The sequence below is a fragment of the Macaca thibetana genome, chromosome 11, assembly GCF_024542745.1.
Source record: "Macaca thibetana thibetana isolate TM-01 chromosome 11, ASM2454274v1, whole genome shotgun sequence".
Taxonomy (NCBI): Eukaryota; Metazoa; Chordata; class Mammalia; order Primates; family Cercopithecidae; genus Macaca; species Macaca thibetana.
This window is the reverse complement of record NC_065588.1, coordinates 97,680,679-97,699,107: the sequence shown is the minus strand read 5'-3', so window position 1 is coordinate 97,699,107 and position 18,429 is coordinate 97,680,679. Positions and strand designations below refer to the sequence as shown.

Sequence of the window (18,429 nt, the reverse complement as noted above, 5' to 3'; positions counted from 1 at the left end):
AAAGAATATTTCTTCCACACCAAGTATAGAGTGAGGCAAAAGATGCTATACGGTTGAACAACAGAAACAACTTTAGCCACCTCTAAATAAGCATGTCTTATTACCATTTTAGTTGTAAATAGTAAACCTTAAAAGTAAAGTTTCAAAGAAACCACTTGTTTTCTTTGTACTAATAACTTAGTACAAATGTGGTTTTGGCCGAACATTAGAAAATGTTTTTATCAGGAAATATTTTATGTACAGAAAGTAATGTAATGAAGCATTATAAACTTCGAAATCTGGCACCAAATGTAAGACATTGAACATTATGAGGACAGTTTAAGTCCCCCAACCCCACCGTGTGCTTCTCCCTTGATTCTGTTCCTTCGCACAAGTACCCTGTATCCTGCAACTTTGAAATCGTTAATTTTTTTCTAGATTTATCATATATGTACACACAATTTTATTACAGTGGTATTCAACTATTTTTCTTTTCCCCCCACTCAACATTGTTTCTAGAATATCATCTTTATTGATATATATGTAATTAGCTGATTTATGCTACTGTATTTCAGTATATGAATATACCATTTTATTTATTCTCTTGTGGAAGGACATTTGGATTGCTTCTAGTTCTTGACTTTTAGCAATGGTTCATGAACATTCTTCAGATCCATGGTTCGTGGTTTCTCTAGGAGTGGAACTCGGGATCAGGGAGTATAACCGTCTTCAGGTTTACAAGATAATGTCAAACTGCTTTCCCAAGTGGTTTATAAGATTTCCTATGGCTCCACCATGCTTGTCAGCACTTAGTATTGTCAGCTTTATCATTCTGATGGTTTCAAAATGGAATCTCATTCTGGTGATAATTGGTATTTTCCTAATTACTGATGAGGCTGAATATAGGAGTGACTCAAACAATTTAACAACTAGCCATAGCTAGTACAGTAGGACTCCGACTAGTCCAGGTATTCTTTAACTTCTGGTGTGAGAAGGTATGTAATCTAACGACTTCATGTAGCCAGGGTAGCACTTGGGGGTCTCAATGTTATGACTACTTACCAAGCAGTCCATAATACTTAAAAAAAAAATGACACAGCCATATCAGCTAACAGTGTTTAAGGACCATTTATGTTTCTCCTTTTGTGCAATGCTCATTTCTCTCTTTTGCCACTTTTTCCACTATATTGTCTGTGTGGATTCATCAATATTCATTGTGTGTCCTGGTACTACTAATTGTTTAACAGTATGTGTTGTGTGCCATGTCCCAGTTTGTGTCTTTTCCTAAGTAGAAGTTCTTAATGAAGAAGGATTTACTACACATTCTCTCTATAGATAGTTTTTGTGTCTTACTTTTGATATCCAAAAGGGCAAGCCCCTCATCCTGTTCTACTTTTGTAAGAGTGTCATGGTTATTCTCGACTTAATATCTTCCATATAATTTTTAGAATCAGCCTGTTGGGTTAACGTGAATAACTCTTGGGATTTTGCTTAGATACACACTTAACCAAAGGGATCAACTTGGGAAAAAGTAGCATTTTATGGTCCTGAATCTTCCTAGCCATGAACATGGTTATAGTTCTCTATTTGTGCAGATCTTTCTTACTGCCTTTTCCTAAAATTTTAGAATATACTATATAGCAGTATTTGCAAATCTTTTGTCTGATTATTGCTAACTTCTACATTTTTTCTTGCTATTTAAAAATTTATCTTTTTATTTATAAATTATATTTTAAACTCTTTGGTGTCACATGCTTTTTAGACAGTGAAGACCCAGTAGTAGTATAAAGTGTTTTATTTATTTAAAAAATATGAGCATGATTACATTAAACTATATATTATACAACCTATCCAAAGTTTAACTTAAATTAAAACCTGGTTGGGCACGGTGGCTCACACCCGTAATCCCAGCACTTTGGGAGGCCGAGGCAGGTGGATCAGTTGAGCCCAGGTGTTCAAGACTAGCCTGGCCAACATGGCGAAATCCTGTTTCTACAAAAGTACAAACAATTTGCCGGGCATGGTGGTGTGTGCCTGGGGGGCACAGCTACTTGGGAGGCTGAGGTGACACGATCACTTGAACCCAGGTGGAGGCTGCGGTGAGCTGTGATCTCATCACTGCACTCCACCCTGGGTGACAGAGTGAGACCTTGTCTTGAAAAAAAAAAAAAAAAAAAGAAAGGAACCCCCCCACCAGCCTGCTGTCATTTCAGACTAGAAGAATATTCCAGAAAGTTCATGCTTGTATCAGCACAGGGAGACATTACTCCACCATTGCTAAATCTTTCAGGCTGTGACTTTTTTGTCTCTTGGCCTTATAGCCTGGACGCAGGAACTCTATCTTTCTCTTCTTTGCTTCACTTTTATTTTTGTGTTTCTTCATTTTTTTCTTGGCAGCAATATCAGGATTAGTTACAAACTGGAAAAGAGAATAGAAATTTTATATTACTTTTAAAGTAAATGTTAAACCAGTAAGAATCAAATACAGAAATAAATGTAAAAAACACATGCTCATTAAAGAAAATCTGAAGCCCCAGCTATAAATTTTCCCCAACCACTCAAACCCTTGATCCTCCCTGAGTGTGTGACACAAACATGCACACTTAGTAGTTATCAAGTCCAGTGAACATGCCATATTTTCAAAGAGCAAACTTACCTCCAGGGCCTTCCTCTTTTTCCGGAGTGCCCTTTTCTCATTAGCCTGTTTCTGTACAGAGGCAAAGGCTAATGAGAAGCTCTCAAGCCCAACCAGCTTTTTGAGTAATTCTATGATTTCCTGGGATAGATTCTTCAGCAAAGGATCTAATCACACACAAAGAGTAATGATCAGAGTAAAGACAGGTAGGAAAGGACACATTTGAACATCAACAGAATCAACAAAATCAAACAAAATCAACAATATGTACAACATTTATATCCAGCTATTGATCTGGCAAGAAACCAAATAAAACAACAAAAATAATTTAAACTCTTGCAGCATTATCACCATTACTTCGACATTAAACACTGATATAAAACTAGCCTCTATGTTCCTGGGATGGGGAAACCAGCAATGCTAGACACAGCACTCCAGCCACCACCTCACCCAGGATGCAACAAGAAATCAGAGAACACGAGGCCCACTTCCCAACGGAAACCTGGCCCTGAAGACGTTAAAGTAACTTGGGACCTTGACAGAAACGTTTTGAATTACCTCTGTTTACCTGCTGAGCTCTTGCAGATAGGGGGAAAAGTAAGAGATTCCCTCTCTAATCCATGATGGATCACAGAGGCTTAGCTCTGCCCACAGTAACCTTTTTTTGGGGGTGCGGGGGATGTCAAAGCCTCCTTTGTGCAGTTGACAAAAAAGCTGTATCTCCCACCCTTCTCTGCCACTCACCCCCAATTTCAATTTCACGGGAGTTCAGGACATCTGTTCTAGATCACAAGCTTCTTGAAAACTTTCCTGCTGTTGAATCCCTAGTGCCTGGCAGATATTAGGTGCTCATTAAATGTTGGCTGACTTGAACCAAAGCACACCTGAACCTGATTTTGTCAGCAGCCTCAACCTTTACCATTGCTTTTTCCTTTCGAAGAGTGAGCAAACTTTCTCTCAAGGTTGTAGGACTGTAACAGCTCTTGCTTCGACATTTGCTTCATTTGTTTTATTTTTAAACTCTGAACATTCACTTTACCTCCTCTCCTTCCAGCCTCCAATTCCCTCTTTACCTGTTATTACCAACAATTACAATAAGTGAGGGAAATGTTATCAGGCAAGGAAAAAGAAGAAATGTTAAAATGATATTTTAAAACTATTTCATATAAAAATGATAATACTTATATTTTTGCCTTATAATTTTGTTTTGTTTTGTTTTTGAGACAGTGTCTCACTCTGTTGCCCAGGCAGGAGTGCAGTGGTGCAATCACGGCTCACTGAAGCCTTCACCTCACAGCCTCAAGAGATCCTCCCACCTCAGCCTCCCGAGTAGCTGCAATTACAGGTGCACACCACCATACCCAGCTAATTTTTGTATCTTTTGTAGAGATGGGGTTTTGCCATGTTGCCCAGGCTGGTCTTGAACTTCTGGGCTCAATTGATCCTCCCACCTTGGCTTCCCAAAGTGCGGGATTACAGGTGTGAGCCACTACGCCTAGCCCACAATTTTTAAGATGAGAATGTAATGACATTTTATCGTTCATTATTATTCATTGTGCTCTGAGGTTTAAAACCACCCTGAACCATAGTTTTCTTTGACTATTTAATCTATGTTAAGGATAAAGCATCATCTTTTATGTGAGAAACATTCTTTCTGGGACAGCAGAAAGCATACAGAAGAGGGCAATCAAATATAATACAAATATGCCTATTTGTTAATTATCTTGATATCTCATAAGTTTTCTTTTTAAAAATAAACTTTGGCTGGGTACGGTAGCTCACTTCTGTAGTCTCAACACTTTGGGAGGCTGAGGTTGGAAGACTGCTTGAGGCCAGGAGTTTGAGACCAAGACCAGCCTGGCATAACATAGTGAGACCACTATTCATCTCTCTCTCTCTTTTTTAAAAATTTATGTGTGTGTATATATAAAAATATAAACATATATAAGTATATAATATATAATTAAAAAATATATAAAAATAAAAATAAATCTCTGGCAGGGAGGAAGGACAGAAAGGAAGAAGGAAACATTCAGGAGAGAAGTTAGAAATCCTGCAAAAGGCAGGAGAACAGACGAGGCAGGGTTACCTTGCTCTGAATAGGTGCTGTTCAGTTCTCGAAACAAAGGAGCTATGATCATTGGGAGATACGGCTTTACCTTGTCTATCCCAAGATCCATTGCTACAGCGCCGAGGAACTTAAAGATGCATGTTCTCTGAAAATACAGATAATTTTTTTTCATTTGAAATATTTATCTTTAGCACTCAATCATAGACACAGCATGAATTTAGAAAACAGGGCTCAGTCTATTTTGGGACGGATGTTATTGCTGCAGTTTAGGGTTCAAAGGTAAAGTTTCTAGGGACTTAGGATCACTAATACCGTTAAAATACTTTTTACAGAGAAATGACTACTCTCAGTCATTCTGTGCATTCATCGCACCTTTAAGGGGTTTCTCGGTGAATAAGCAGCTTCCAGTTTTGCGATCCGGGACAGCTTCTGGATCAACCACAGCAGTGTGGCCGGCCTGCCAAGCTCTTCCTTCACCTCTTCCTTCTCTTCTCCGTCAGACTCTGCCTTCTCATCTGCACAGGCCACGCCATCTCCTAAAGCTGCTTGTTCTTCCAGGTCTTCTTTTATCTTACTTTGCTTATCCTCACAATAAGGTTCCAGTAAATACAAGACTTTGGCTACAAACAACAAATTCTTAACAACCTTTAAAAAAAACGGGGTGGGGGAAGAAATTGGACATTGATTTTGAAATAAATAAGGCTTAGTAGAGCATAAGCTAAAATAGGTATTCTACAATTAGAAAACAAAAACAATCTAGGTATTACAACTATTTAAAAACTATTAAATGATGATGCCTCCATTTTTAGATCATGCCCCCCCCCCCTTTTTTTTTTTTAAAAGACAGAGTCTTACTTTGTCACCCAGGCTGAGGGCAGTGGCGCAATCTCCACTCACTGTGACCTCCCCCTCCCAGGTTTAAGTGATTCTCGTGCCTCAGTCTCCCAAGTAGCTGGGATTACAGGCATGCGCCACCATGTCCAGCTAATTTTTGTATTTTTAGTAGAGATGGGGTTTTGCCATGTTGGCCAGGCTGGTCTCAAATTCCTGACCTTAGGTGATTCGCCCGCCTCAGGCTCCCAAAGTGCCGGGATTACAGGTGTGAGCCATTGCGCCTGGCCTAGATCATTCTTAAGTTCTCCCTCATAGGGCATCCAAACCTATTTCCATGTAACTTTGATCTATGTGGACTAGTTCTACCCTTTAAAGTCACAAAGAATAAGTAAACAATTTCCTTCCAAGCCCTCCATTTACATTTTTTGGTTTGTTTTGTTTTTTGGGTATTTTTTGAGACAGAGTCTCACTGTGTCACCCAGGCTGGAGTGCAGTGGTGCGATCTCGGCTCAATGAAACCTCTGCCTCTGGGTTCAAGCGATTTTCATGCCTCGGCCACCCCAGCAACCGGGACTACAGGCCACCACGCTCAGCTCATTTTTGTATTTTTACTAGAGACAGGGTTTTGCTATGTTGGCCAGGCTGGTCTTAAACTCCTGGCCTCAAGAGATCTGTTCATCTCGGCCTCCCAAAGTGCTAATGTTATAGGTGTAAGTCACCACGCCAGCCCCATTTTACATTTTTAATGACAGCTTTCACCTCTACCTCCATTAAATTCCTTCAGCCATTCTACATGGAAATAACTATTTCTCTCTCTCTCTCTCTCTTTTTTTTGATACGGAGTCTAGCTCTGTTGCCAGGCTGAAGTGCAGTGTGGAGATTTCAGCTTACTGCAACCTCTGCCTCCACAGTTGAAGAGATTCTCCTGCCTCAGCCTCCCGTGTAGCTGGGACTACAGGCATGTGTCACCATGCCCAGCTAATTTTTATCTTTTTAGTAGAGATGAGGTTTCACCATGTTGGCCAAGATGGTCTTGAACTCCTGGCCTCAAGTGATCCACTTGCCTCGGCCTCCCAAAGTGCTGGGATTATAGGCATGAGTCACCGCACCCAGACCCCTATTTGGGAATTTTAAATGGAGAAAAGAGTAATCCCAACACAGACCCAGAGTTGACAAGACATATGTGTATTTGAACATATATATAAGTGTATGTCTGTATTTCATCTAATCCCCCAAGCATTAAGATAGGTTCAAAACAAAACAAAATAACAAATGTAAGCCTATTCCTAGACTGTTGATAGAATAGGCCCCTTCTTTCTTTTTGAGACAGAGTCTCGCTCTGTCACCTAGGCTGGAGTGCAGTGGCGTGATGTTGGCTAACTGCAACCTCTGCCTCCCACGTTCAAGCAATTCTCCCTGCCTCAGCCTCCCGAGTAGCTGGGATTACAAGCACCTGCCACCCATGCCTGGCTAATTTTTTTGTATTTTTAGTAGAGATGGGGTTTCGCCATGTTGGCCAGGCTCATCTCGAACTCCCGACCTCAGGTGATCTGGCTGCCCGGCCTCCCCAAGTGCTGGGATTACAGGTGCGGGCCACGGTGCCCAGCTGGCCCGTTCTTTTAAACTAGGAGAACTACAATTCTTACCTGTTCTCCTAGAGACTGATCCAAGAATTTGGAATGCAATTGATGGCAAGAAGCGAGAGAGATACTTTTCATCTGTGAAAAGAAAATGGACATTGGTAGACAAGACAGACATAGGACATTTCTGATTGTTTTTAAAAAACTAAATAACTGTAATACAACTAATGTACTGGATTTTGCTCTGAATGACCACCTGTATAGATTTGGAGAGGAAAGGTTCATGACCAGAAATTGTGTAACTGCTCCCTTCTACCTGCCCTAAGCATTTCATCCTAAATAAATGGGATAGTTTCACAGTCTGGGGAGAAACAGGTAATAATCCTCTACTTTTTTTTTTTTTTTTTTTTTTTTTTTTAGAGTCTCACTCTGTGGCCTGGGCTGGACTGCAGTGGAGTGATCTTGGCTCACTGCAACCTCTGTCTCCTGGGTTCAAGCAATCCTCCTGCCTCAGCCTCCCAAGTAGCTGGGATTACAGGCGTCTACCACCACAGTTGGCTAATTTTTTGTATTTTTAGTAGAGATGAGGTTTCGCCATGTTGGCCAGGCTGGTCTCGAACTCCTGACCTCAGCTGATCCACCCACCTCGGCCTCCCAAAGTGCTGGGATTACAGATGTGAGCCACTGCACCCGGCCAATCCTCTACATTACTAGTAGGGCACTTTGCAACAGTCCAATATTTTTTTCTTCCTCTTTTCTTCCCTTCTACCCTCCACTCATTCAATATTTATGGGGTTCCACTATGAGTGAGAAATTGTGTTAGGACCTAGGAAACCAGAGACACATATATCATGGCCCCTAACATTTTCTTTTCTTTCTTTTTTTGAGATAGGATCTCGGTCTTGCCCAGGCTGGAGTGCAGTGGCATGATCACAGCCCACTGTAACCTTGACCTCCCCAGGCTCAGGTGATCCCCCTGTGTCAGCCTCCCAAGTAGCTAGGACTACAGGGGTACACCACCATGCCCAGCTAATTTTTGTATTTTTTGTAGTGATAGGTTTTCGCCATGTTGCCCAGGCTAGTCTCAAACTCAGCTCAAGTGATCTGCTCACTTCAGCCTCCCAAAGTGCTGGGATGACAGATGTGAGTCACCATGCCTGGCTTGGCCCCTGACATTTTCATGAACGTGATCTCATTTACATCAACAAGGTTATTAGGAGGCAAGACAGACAGTATTAATCTTATTTTCCAATGCTGATAAAGAACTTAAACATTAGCTGGGCGTGGTGGCACGCGCTTGTAATCCCAGGTACTCAGGAGGCTGAGGCAGAAGAATCCCTTGAATTCAGGAGGCGGAGGTTGCAGTGATCCGAGATCACACCACTGCATTCCAGCCTGGGTGACAGAGTGAGACTCCACCTCAAAAAAGGAAAAAAAAAATAAATAAATAACCTAAACATATAATGGAAGATGGGCATGCTAAATAAGCAAATTAAAAGTCTAACTACACTAATGGTCTAAAAATTATCTTTGAAAAAACCCTGGCCTTGAGAGTGCCCCTCTCCAGTGACTAATATTCCTATTGATTCACCTGTACAACAAATTGTTGGTTGGAAGAGTTTCTCCCAAGGGCTGGCTCAAAGATAGTTACATGAACCAGAAGGAACGTCTTACAGTCACGAGGGAAGGAAAAGGTTTGACAGAAAACTTACCTTTTGGTCAAGGTCACTGGCTAGGAACTTGATTGCTACAGGTTCTGGGAGGTTTCTTTTAGTCTTTTTGGTATTCCATTTTTGAATAAGCTCCTCTGGCTGGCAAGAGGCAAAGAGTAATCCAAAAATCTGGGCTGCTGTGAGCCACACCCAGTTGTGTGGATGTCTCAGGTGAGAGTGCACATGACCTAAGGAAACCAAAAAGCATTCACGGATGTCAAATGGCCTTCCTGATTGTTTAGAGGTAAATATGACGAAGTGAAGCATTTACAGAGTATTATGTGTTTGGAGTGGGGAACCAAATATGAACAAAATAGGTCAGTGGCTGGGAAGTGGGGGCAGGAGATGAAAAGAGATTGGTTAATGTGTACAAAAATAGAATTAGATAGAAGGAATAAGTTTCATGTTAGACAGCACAGTAGGGTGACTACGGTTAACACTGATGTATTGCACATTTCAAAATAGCTGGAAGATTTGAAATGTTCCCAACACAAAAAGATAATAAGTTCAAGGGGAAGGATATTCTCGTTACCCCAATTGGATCACTGGACATTGTATGCATGTATCAAAATATCATAGATACCCCATAAGTAGGTATAATTAGGCATCAATTTAGAAAAAGACAAATAGTCCTTGCTTCCCAAAAGCCCACAGAAGCTAGAGAGAAGTGAGGTGGAAGAGGCACTGGAAACGACTAGAAAACCAACTCCTAGAGTGGTTAAATGACTCTACTGGGGTACAAACAGACTAGTTTCATAAGAACTAGTTTCAGATTCAAGGGAGGTAAGGTGACATTAACAGTTACATTTTCTTTTTTTTTTTTTTAATTTTTCTGAGACAGGGTTTCGTTCCCATCGCCCAGGCTGGAGTGCAGCGGTATACTCTTGGCTCACTACAACCTCTGCCTCCTGGGTTCAAGCAATGCCCCTGCCTCAGCCTCCTGAGTAACTGTTACTCAGGCACTCACTACCACACCCAGCTAATTTTTGTATTTTTAGTAGAGACAGGGTTTCATCATGTTGGCCAGGCTGGTATTAAACTCCTTAAGCAATCCACCTGCCTCAGCCTTCCAAAGGGCTGGGATTACAGGTGTGAGCCACCGCGCCTGGCCAACAGTTACATTTTCTAAGGTAATATAAGTATGTATATAGGTATAGGCTTGTTTCTAATCAGTAGAATTGGTGGCTCCAAGTAGCTGCCTGTAAAGCTATCATCTACTTACTGAAGGTTTTCTATATGCCAGGGACAGGGCTAATTGTGTTACATGTATTATCTCATAACAATTCTGTGATGTTGGAATTATAATTTCTATCTCACAGATGAAGAAACAAGTGTTCCAGAGAGGCTGTGTGACATGCTAAGCTATAACAGGCAGAGCCAGGCCTGGGCCCCAGCTTGATCTGACCTTCCAACTCTTAATTCTTCAGCATTTTTGGCTACATGGCCATTCTCCATACGCCGTACTCAGAAAGTACTTTTTGTAGAGATGGGGTTTTGCCATGTTGCCCATGCTGGTCTCGAACTCCTGAGCTCAAGCAATCTGCAAGCCTCACCCTCCCAAAGTGCTGGGATGATAGGCATGAGCCACCATGCCCAGCCCAGACCCTAACATTTTCATGAACATGATCTCATTTAACCATCAACAAAGTTCTTAGGAGGCAGCACAGACAGTATTAATCTTATTTTCCAATGCTTATAAAGAACTTAAACACATAATGAAAGATGGGCATGCTAAATAAGCAAATTAAAAGTCTGACTACACTAATGGTCTAAAAATTATCTTCAAAAAAACACTGGCCTTGAGTGTGACCCCTCCCCAGTGACCACCACTCCACTGAGCCCCAAACTTCCCCTTCCCTGCTGTATCTCTCCTCTGTGTAAAGGAAAAAGAAAAGAAAAAAGTTTTAGGCTGGATGCATGCCTCATGCCTGTAATCCTAGCACCTAGTTGGGAGGCCGAGGCAGGTGGAGGTCAAGAGATGGAGACCATCCTGGCCAACATGGTGAAACCCTGTCTCTACTAAAAATACAAAAATTAGCTGGGTGTGGTGGCACGCACCTGCAGTCCCAGCTACTCAGGAGGCTAAGGCAGTTGAATCGCTTGAACCTGGAAGGCAGAGGTTGCAGCGAGCTGAGATCGCACCACAGCACTCCAGCCTGGCGACAGAGCGAGACTCTGTCTCAAAAAAAAAAAAAAAAGTTTTATAATGTGGGTGTTGGGGAACAGGATAGATTAACCATGTCATATCTCAGTTTTAGTCTTTGCTGCTATATTTCATAGACATATTTTTACTTTTGATCTATACGAATCTTTGTAATAATCTGGCCATGTTGCAATGAAGCCACACCTGAGTAGGTCATATGGTAACCTTGTTATTTCTCACAAAATCTGAGTTCTGGCTCTTAAACCAGGTGAATACTTTATTTCATTTAACAACAGACCACATAAGTCGTGGTCCTGGCCAGGCGCAGTGGCTCACGCCTGTAATCCCAGCACTTTGGGAGGCCGAGGCAGGTGGATCACCTGAGGTCAGGAGTTCAAGACCAGCCTGGCCAATATGGTGAAACCCCATCTCTATAAAAATACAAAAATTAGCCGGGTGTGGTAGCATGTGCCTGTAATCCCAGCTACTTGGGAGGCTAAGGCAGAAGAATCACTTGAGCCTGAGAGGCAGAGGAGGTTGTAGTGTGCCGAGATTGTGCCATCGCCCTCCAGTCTGGGTGACAGAGCAAGACTCTGTCTCGAAGAAAAAAAAAACAAAAGAAAAAAAAGAAGTGGTTCCATAAGATTATAAAACAGTTTGGCACTACTCATTAAAAAAAAAATACACACTGTATTTTTACTGTACCCTTTCTATGTCTGGCTACATTTTGATACACAAAGACCCTGTGTTACAAATGCCTACAGTATTCAGTACAGTACATGCTGTACAGGTTTTTAGCAATAGGCTGGACCACATAGTCTAAGGGTGTAATAGGCTATACCATCTAGATTTGTCTAAGTATACTGTTAGGAAGTTCAAACAACAAAATCGCATAACGACATATTTCTCAGAACGTATCTCTATTGTTAGGTGATGCACAATTGTGTGACAACTTGTGAAATCATGTAGTAAATAATGGCATATGTACATAACGGACTACTATATAGCTATTTAAAAAGATATCTACTAGGTGTGTTATAGATAGTAATATGCTTACTCAGGTACAAACAGGATATCAAAGTTTATATGGAACTAAACAACCTCTCAAAAAAAAACCCTATGCCTATTGAACAAAAGAAAGACTGGATGGAAATATAGACCACAAGTGCATATATCAAAACAATACATTGTACACCATAAATATATAGTTTTTACTTCTCAGTTGTACCTGAGGGAAAATAAATAAATAGGAAAAAAAGAGACACATATCTGAAATTATTAACTACCAAACAGGACTTTGAGAATTTTTTCACTTCCTTTTATTTCCCCAGAATAAATATTCTTTCTTTTATAAATGAAAAGTATTACTTATGAAATCATAGGTATGTTTTTTTTTTTTCAGAAGGAAATATTTTCACTGTAATCACTCTGAAATAACCTTTTAAGTTTTTTCTCATGCACTCTTTTCCTGACATTGTATACTTTCTGAAGTATTCATATTCGAATTTCTCAAATCTACTTTCAGTAATTCTATGACAACAAATGTATTTGTTTTTAGATTTAAATAAAAAAGGAAAACTTACTCCAGATTTTACTCAAAGTCTCAGCGGGTTTGGTAAACTGAATAATATTACATTCCTTGATAAGTTTAGTTATCAGTGTAAGAAAATTAAACAGAAGGCGATCTGCAGCTTTTTCTTCAGTTTCTTCCATGATCTAAAAACAAGACAGATGTAAATCAATATAAACAACAATCTGAAAGTATCTGATGGACATTTTTACTCCAGCATGTAAATCCACCCGTTTCGGAACCTCTCTTGGCACTCCTGACATTGTGGGCCAGATGATCCTTTGCTGTGGGGGCTGCCATGGGCACTGTAGGATGTTACCAGCATCCCAGCTCCTCTATGTTCTAGACGCCAGTAGCAACTCCACCCTCCAGTTGTGACAATAAAAAATGTTTCCAGACATTGCCAAATGTCACCTGGGGGGGCAAAATTGCCCGAGTTGAGAACCTTTGATCTTCATATACCATGAAGATACTTTAATTCTAATCTCCCAACGGGCCCCCCCCCCTTTTTTTTTTGAGTCAGGGTCTTGCTCTGTTAGCCAGGCTGGAGTATAGTGGCACGGTCCTCCTGCCTCATGCCTCCTACAGGCATGCGCTACCATGCCTGGCTATAGCGCTCATTTAAGTTCCAACTACACCGAATTTTTGCTTTTAGGATAAAAGACACTGTTTGAACACAAATATTTAATCAGTTAGCTATAAATATAAATATTTAACCTATAAGCTAATATCTAATCTGTTAGCTACATCACCACAAGTAAAACTCTAAGTCAGAAAAGTTGTATTCCCTAGCAAATTACTTACATCTTTAAAGTTTTCAGGATCAATTTCCTTTTCAATCACAGGAAGGACCGTTCCAAGTCTTTTCTCAAAATCAACTCCTTCACTTTCCGCAAACAAGCCACAGATCAGGGCAGCAAGCTGTCTATTTAAGCGCTACCAAAAATAAACCACAAGACAATGTCAAGAGAACTTGGGAGGCCTTTTCTGAAACTGTAAAACAAAGGTGGGCATTATTTTGTCCTCAACATTCAGAGACAATATACATTTCTTTCTGATGCCAGAAATCAGTAAATTATGAGGCTTTGATGGCCAATATACAAAATGTGGGGAAATTTTTACACTCAAGAATAACGTTTTAAAAAGAGGCATTACTATTATCCACTGAGTACTTTAATATTTTTTTTTTCCATTTTCAATGAAAAGGAAATGGAAAGAAGTCTCATGCCCACCCCACATTAAGTGGGTACGCAACAAGTTACTCATTAACACAGGGCATGTGTTGTTTATGTTTCACAAAGATGGGCCAACAATGATGGTGGGAGAGGTACCAAGTGGATAAAAGGATGAAAATTACATTTCAGAAATCGAATATGTAAAATTGGAAACAAAGGTATTCATCATTAGGAGCTGGTTAAGTAATTTATGATACATTCATGTAGCGGAATACTTTCCTAACAATAACATAGTACGAATACAGGTGATTTTTATATTACTTTCTATAACTTCTTACACTTTGGGAAACTTTAAGAATATACTATTTGCATAATCAGACAAAAATAACACTATGTGGAGAACAAAACCAATTCAACAGTGTATAACATATATTCTTACTTAAACTATGATCCCCAAAGCTAATACTTGTCACTGAACTGTGACTAACAGCAATGCACACCTTTTTTGCTCCAAACCAAGTGGTAACCATATCAAACAGCCAGTCTTTTTTCTCGAGGCTGATTTTACCAAGTAGGGACTTGATGGTCATGGATGCCATCTTTTTGCATGTGGCAGAGTCATCATTGATCGTCATTAGACAAAGAGGGATAAAGAACATTCCACAGTTCTCATGGAGCAGCCCCTAAAAGAAAAGAGGCATGTGTGAGCACTCAGAACGGAATTCCTACAGATGCTCTAGCAAAGGGGGACTGAGGACTTCCGGGGGTCACGGGGCTTATCTCTGGGGTCACAGTACCTGAGGGAACGTGTCAAAGAGATAGGCGATCATTTCCAAGGTGGACTCTCTCCCGGTCTCATGTTCGTAACTAGAGGAAGGACATTAGGTGGATTTGTTAGTATCTTCTAAATTTACCAATAATTATTAAAAAATGTAAAATGTTGTATCAAGGTGTCAGTTTACTTCTTTAAAAAATGGAAAATGTTCTGTTTCCCTACTTTTAATGCTTGTATATATCCATTAAGCTACCATTGTGCAGTTTTAAATGCAATTGTGTCAGATTTCAACATTCTCCTAAGTGGACTCTTAGGACAATCAACAGTTAAACTAGGTTGAAAAGCAACTCAGAGAAAGGCTATATGAAGCCAAGCACAATGTCTGATTATCGAGTTAATGAGTCATATAACAATATGCTCAGAGAATGCACCATTATGCTTAGGCCTCGTCCTTTTTAAGACAGCCGCCATGTTAAAGTGAAAGAAGAAACTGCCCTCCGCCCGTCGTTGTTAACAGCTAAGCTTACTTCAGTTGGGCGAGCATGAATTCCAAGTTTGGTCTCAGTTTGTCACCCAGGGGATAGTCAAGAATATATTTCAGAAAAACCTGGAACAAAAGTCACACAGATGATTATTTGGACCTCGTCTCCAATATTCCTGTTTCCTAAGCTGCTTTCTGGAACTCATTGGTAGGTTATAAAAACTTTCAAGAATGGCAATCAATCAGGCTTTCCAATGGACTCCAGCTAAATCTGCCTATAACGTCAATACCAGCTGTGACCTTTCATTTCTCCCACCATTTATCTGGTCCTGCCCTATGGTGCCTGACAGAGGCAAGTCCTGGCCCGCCACTGGCACTGTAGTTTAAGACTTCAAATCTAAGCCCACAGGTTGGAAGCTGATCTCTCTGTGACAGGTGGTGACAGGTGTGCCACAGTACGGACTGTGGTCCAACCTGGTATCTCCCCTTCAACAAGAGTAACAACATGGTGATAATATCAATACTGATAATGCATTTACTATAAACCCTCTATGTGCCAAGCACTGCGTTCAGTGTCTCTCAGTTAAATCTCATCATTCCCATAGGAAGTACGTGATAATAGCCCACTTTCTAGTTGAAGGGAATAAAGTTGGTACAGAGACAATAAGAAACTTGCTCAGGTGACACTGCCAGAATTCCATGCCTAGTCTGTGTCCAAAGGCTGCACTTTCAAACCACTGTAGTATCTAGCCTCCTTTATTAATAAACCGTGAGAACTAAGTGACATCATTCAAGTTTCCAAAGCCTGCTTTTCCCTAGCCATAAAATGGGGATACTGTTTCTTCTGAAGGGTACTTGTAAACAGAGGTCATGCATTTAAAATGCTAGGCACACAGCTAGTGCTTAATAGTAGTTGACCCTTCTTCTTCCTAATAGTAGCCAAGCAATTATTTCCAGAGACATGCATCTTCCCTTCCTGGCCTCCTCAGCAGCCCAAATCCACCTGCAACCCTGAGTTCCTATTTCCAACTTAGACCTTTCCACCTCCTTGGGCACAGTATGTGCTCATAAAATTAGATATTGACAGATGTATAGATACAAACCTGATCCTGTCACTCCTCTCCCTAAGGATTTAAATAGCTCCTTACTATTCTTAGAAAAAGCCCTGCCGGGCGCCGTGGCTCACGCCTGTAATCCCAGCACGCTGGGAGGCCAAGGTGGGTGGATCACAAGGTCAAGAGATCGAGACCATCCTGGCCAACATGGTAAAACTTCATCTCTACTAAAAATACAAAAATTAGCTGGGCATGGTGGCGGGCGCCTGTAGTCCCAGCTACTCGGGAGGCTGAGCCAGGAGAATCGCTTGAAAATGGGAGGCGGAGGTGGCAGTGAGCTGAGATCACACCACTGCACTCCAGCCTGGCAACAGAGCGAGACTCCATCTCAAAAAAAAAAACCAAAAAAACAAAGCCCAAAATCTTTAACAAGACCACAAGGGCCTGCCCAACCTGGCTCCCCACCCCTCAATTCACTTACCTGTGTTGAGCTCCTCAACCAAGCTAGCCTCTCACTCACCTCAAGCCTCTACTGCCCTCTCACCGGTAAAACTAAGCCTTTTTCTTCCTTCAAATTTTGGCCGGCCTGTCAGTCCCCAGAAAAGCCTCCCCTAACCTCCTGCACCAGGATGCCCGAGTCTCAGCATAAAGCACCAACATGACACAAGGTAGTCTTCAGAATTCAGCCAATGTTGACACCTCTGTCAGACAGACGCGGCAGGGCCCAGCCCTTGCTATGGGGATAAGTGCTCTCTACAAACCTGTCTGCACTGGACCCTGGCAGGTTCACTTTGTGCAGAGACTGCCAACTTGGATACTTTCCGCATGACATCATCGATTTCTGGGACCAACAGCTTTCTTGATAAAATTGCCTAAGACACAAAAGACACACTCATTTCATGTGTTCTGCTGCAGATGGATGGAAGCAGAATTGATGCTAAAGCAATCACAGGAAATTTTCAAACATAGTAAAGTAACTTCAAAAGAAAAAGGATACACACTTAAGCACAAAGAACACACAACACTTAAACGCACACTTCAAATTGGTAAAAATTGTGAATTTTTAAAAATGGTGAGTTTTATGTTATGTACATTTTACTACACTAAGAAGAAAAACATATAAATAAAAAGATAATACCTGTATTTGTACAGAATTCCCTGGAAATGTTAATACAGAGCTCACATTTAAACATTTTTCATAAGCAAATGTTTGCCTGTAATTGACCCACCAAAATCATAATAATCTTTACAAATTACTCAATTTCAGAAGTCTACAGCTAATCAAAACACCATGATCCATGTGTTCAAAATACCTGCTGTGAAGCTCATAACTGTAACAGTCAACATTCTGGTGACACCATACCTTCAGAAGACCAAAGGCAGTGGCTTGTCTTGAAGTATCGTAAATGTCCTCCTCAGCATAGGCCAGTAGAACTTGGAGCTGTTTTTCAGTTATCTGGTAAGACTTGACTTTCTTGACAAGTATGGTCACACACTGCGAGTTACAATAGTGATGTTAACAGCCAGCACATCCCACAGTTGGGATCCAGTGAAATGACAAGGACTTAACACAACACACAAGTATGCTTTTCCACACAGGATGCCAGCCCTCTAGCCTTGGCAAATTGCTCTGGAAAAAATTCTGGCCATAACCACAAAGGGCAATGGGGAAAACTAACTTTGATGTTAATCCTGGTTCTAGTTTTTTATGAGCCAGGGTCTCGCTCTGTCACCCAGGCTGGAGTGCAGTGATGTGATCATCGCCCACTGCAGCCTCTAACTCCTGTCAAGTGATCGTCCTGCCTCAGCATCCCAAGTAGCTGGGACTACAGGTAGACATCACCATGCCCAGTTAATTTTTTTTTTTTTAATGTAGAGACAGGGTCTCGTTAAGCTGACCAAGCTGGTCTTGAACTCTTAGGTCCAAGCAGTCCTCCCACCTCAGCCTCCCAAAGTGCTGGGATTATAGGTGTAAGCCACTGCATCCGGCTCCATCCTGGCTTTTTCCAAGTGCAAGTGAAGACATCTCACCTTGAAACAATTGACCACCAGGTGGAAGTTCTGGCCCCTGGCAGCCCCGAGCTTTGCATAGTCCTTCAGCAGAAGGAAGAGGTGTTTTGTCAGCTGCTCTGCTTTTGTTTCTATGGAAGGTAGCGGGAACCTCAAGACCCAGATGAGGCATTGTAGAGCACCCGTGATCACCTGAAAAAAACAAAACAAAACACCACCAACTTGTGATGTGACCGAATCCAACAATCCAGCACCTGAGGCTATGCAGACTCTTTAAATGATTGTGCTGAATAAATAAGATGCTAAGCCCAGCCCACTCTGGAAGAACTGTGCCCAAAATGTAAGAAGACAAAGACGTTTCCATTTCCTGGTTGTAGAAGAATTTATTGCTTATCCGTAACAATGGATC

At 41.2% G+C, this 18,429-nt stretch overlaps 1 protein-coding gene across 1 annotated transcript in view; it reads right to left on the bottom strand.

Moving 5' to 3' along the window:
* Nucleotides 1–1,757: 1,757 nt before the first annotated feature.
* Nucleotides 1,758–18,429, bottom strand: part of UTP20 (UTP20 small subunit processome component) — a 108,872-nt gene continuing 92,200 nt past the window's right edge. The window contains exons 49-62 of the mRNA XM_050750205.1: nucleotides 18,042–18,212; nucleotides 17,374–17,505; nucleotides 16,772–16,882; nucleotides 15,002–15,081; nucleotides 14,497–14,566; nucleotides 14,200–14,382; nucleotides 13,329–13,460; nucleotides 12,538–12,670; nucleotides 8,812–8,999; nucleotides 7,166–7,237; nucleotides 5,058–5,330; nucleotides 4,704–4,830; nucleotides 2,636–2,781; nucleotides 1,758–2,398 (exon numbers count right to left, since the gene is read on the bottom strand). Of these exons, the coding sequence (XP_050606162.1) occupies nucleotides 2,243–2,398; nucleotides 2,636–2,781; nucleotides 4,704–4,830; nucleotides 5,058–5,330; nucleotides 7,166–7,237; nucleotides 8,812–8,999; nucleotides 12,538–12,670; nucleotides 13,329–13,460; nucleotides 14,200–14,382; nucleotides 14,497–14,566; nucleotides 15,002–15,081; nucleotides 16,772–16,882; nucleotides 17,374–17,505; nucleotides 18,042–18,212 (1,974 nt within the window). The 3' untranslated portion in view covers nucleotides 1,758–2,242. The remainder of the gene's footprint in view (nucleotides 2,399–2,635; nucleotides 2,782–4,703; nucleotides 4,831–5,057; nucleotides 5,331–7,165; nucleotides 7,238–8,811; nucleotides 9,000–12,537; nucleotides 12,671–13,328; nucleotides 13,461–14,199; nucleotides 14,383–14,496; nucleotides 14,567–15,001; nucleotides 15,082–16,771; nucleotides 16,883–17,373; nucleotides 17,506–18,041; nucleotides 18,213–18,429) is intronic.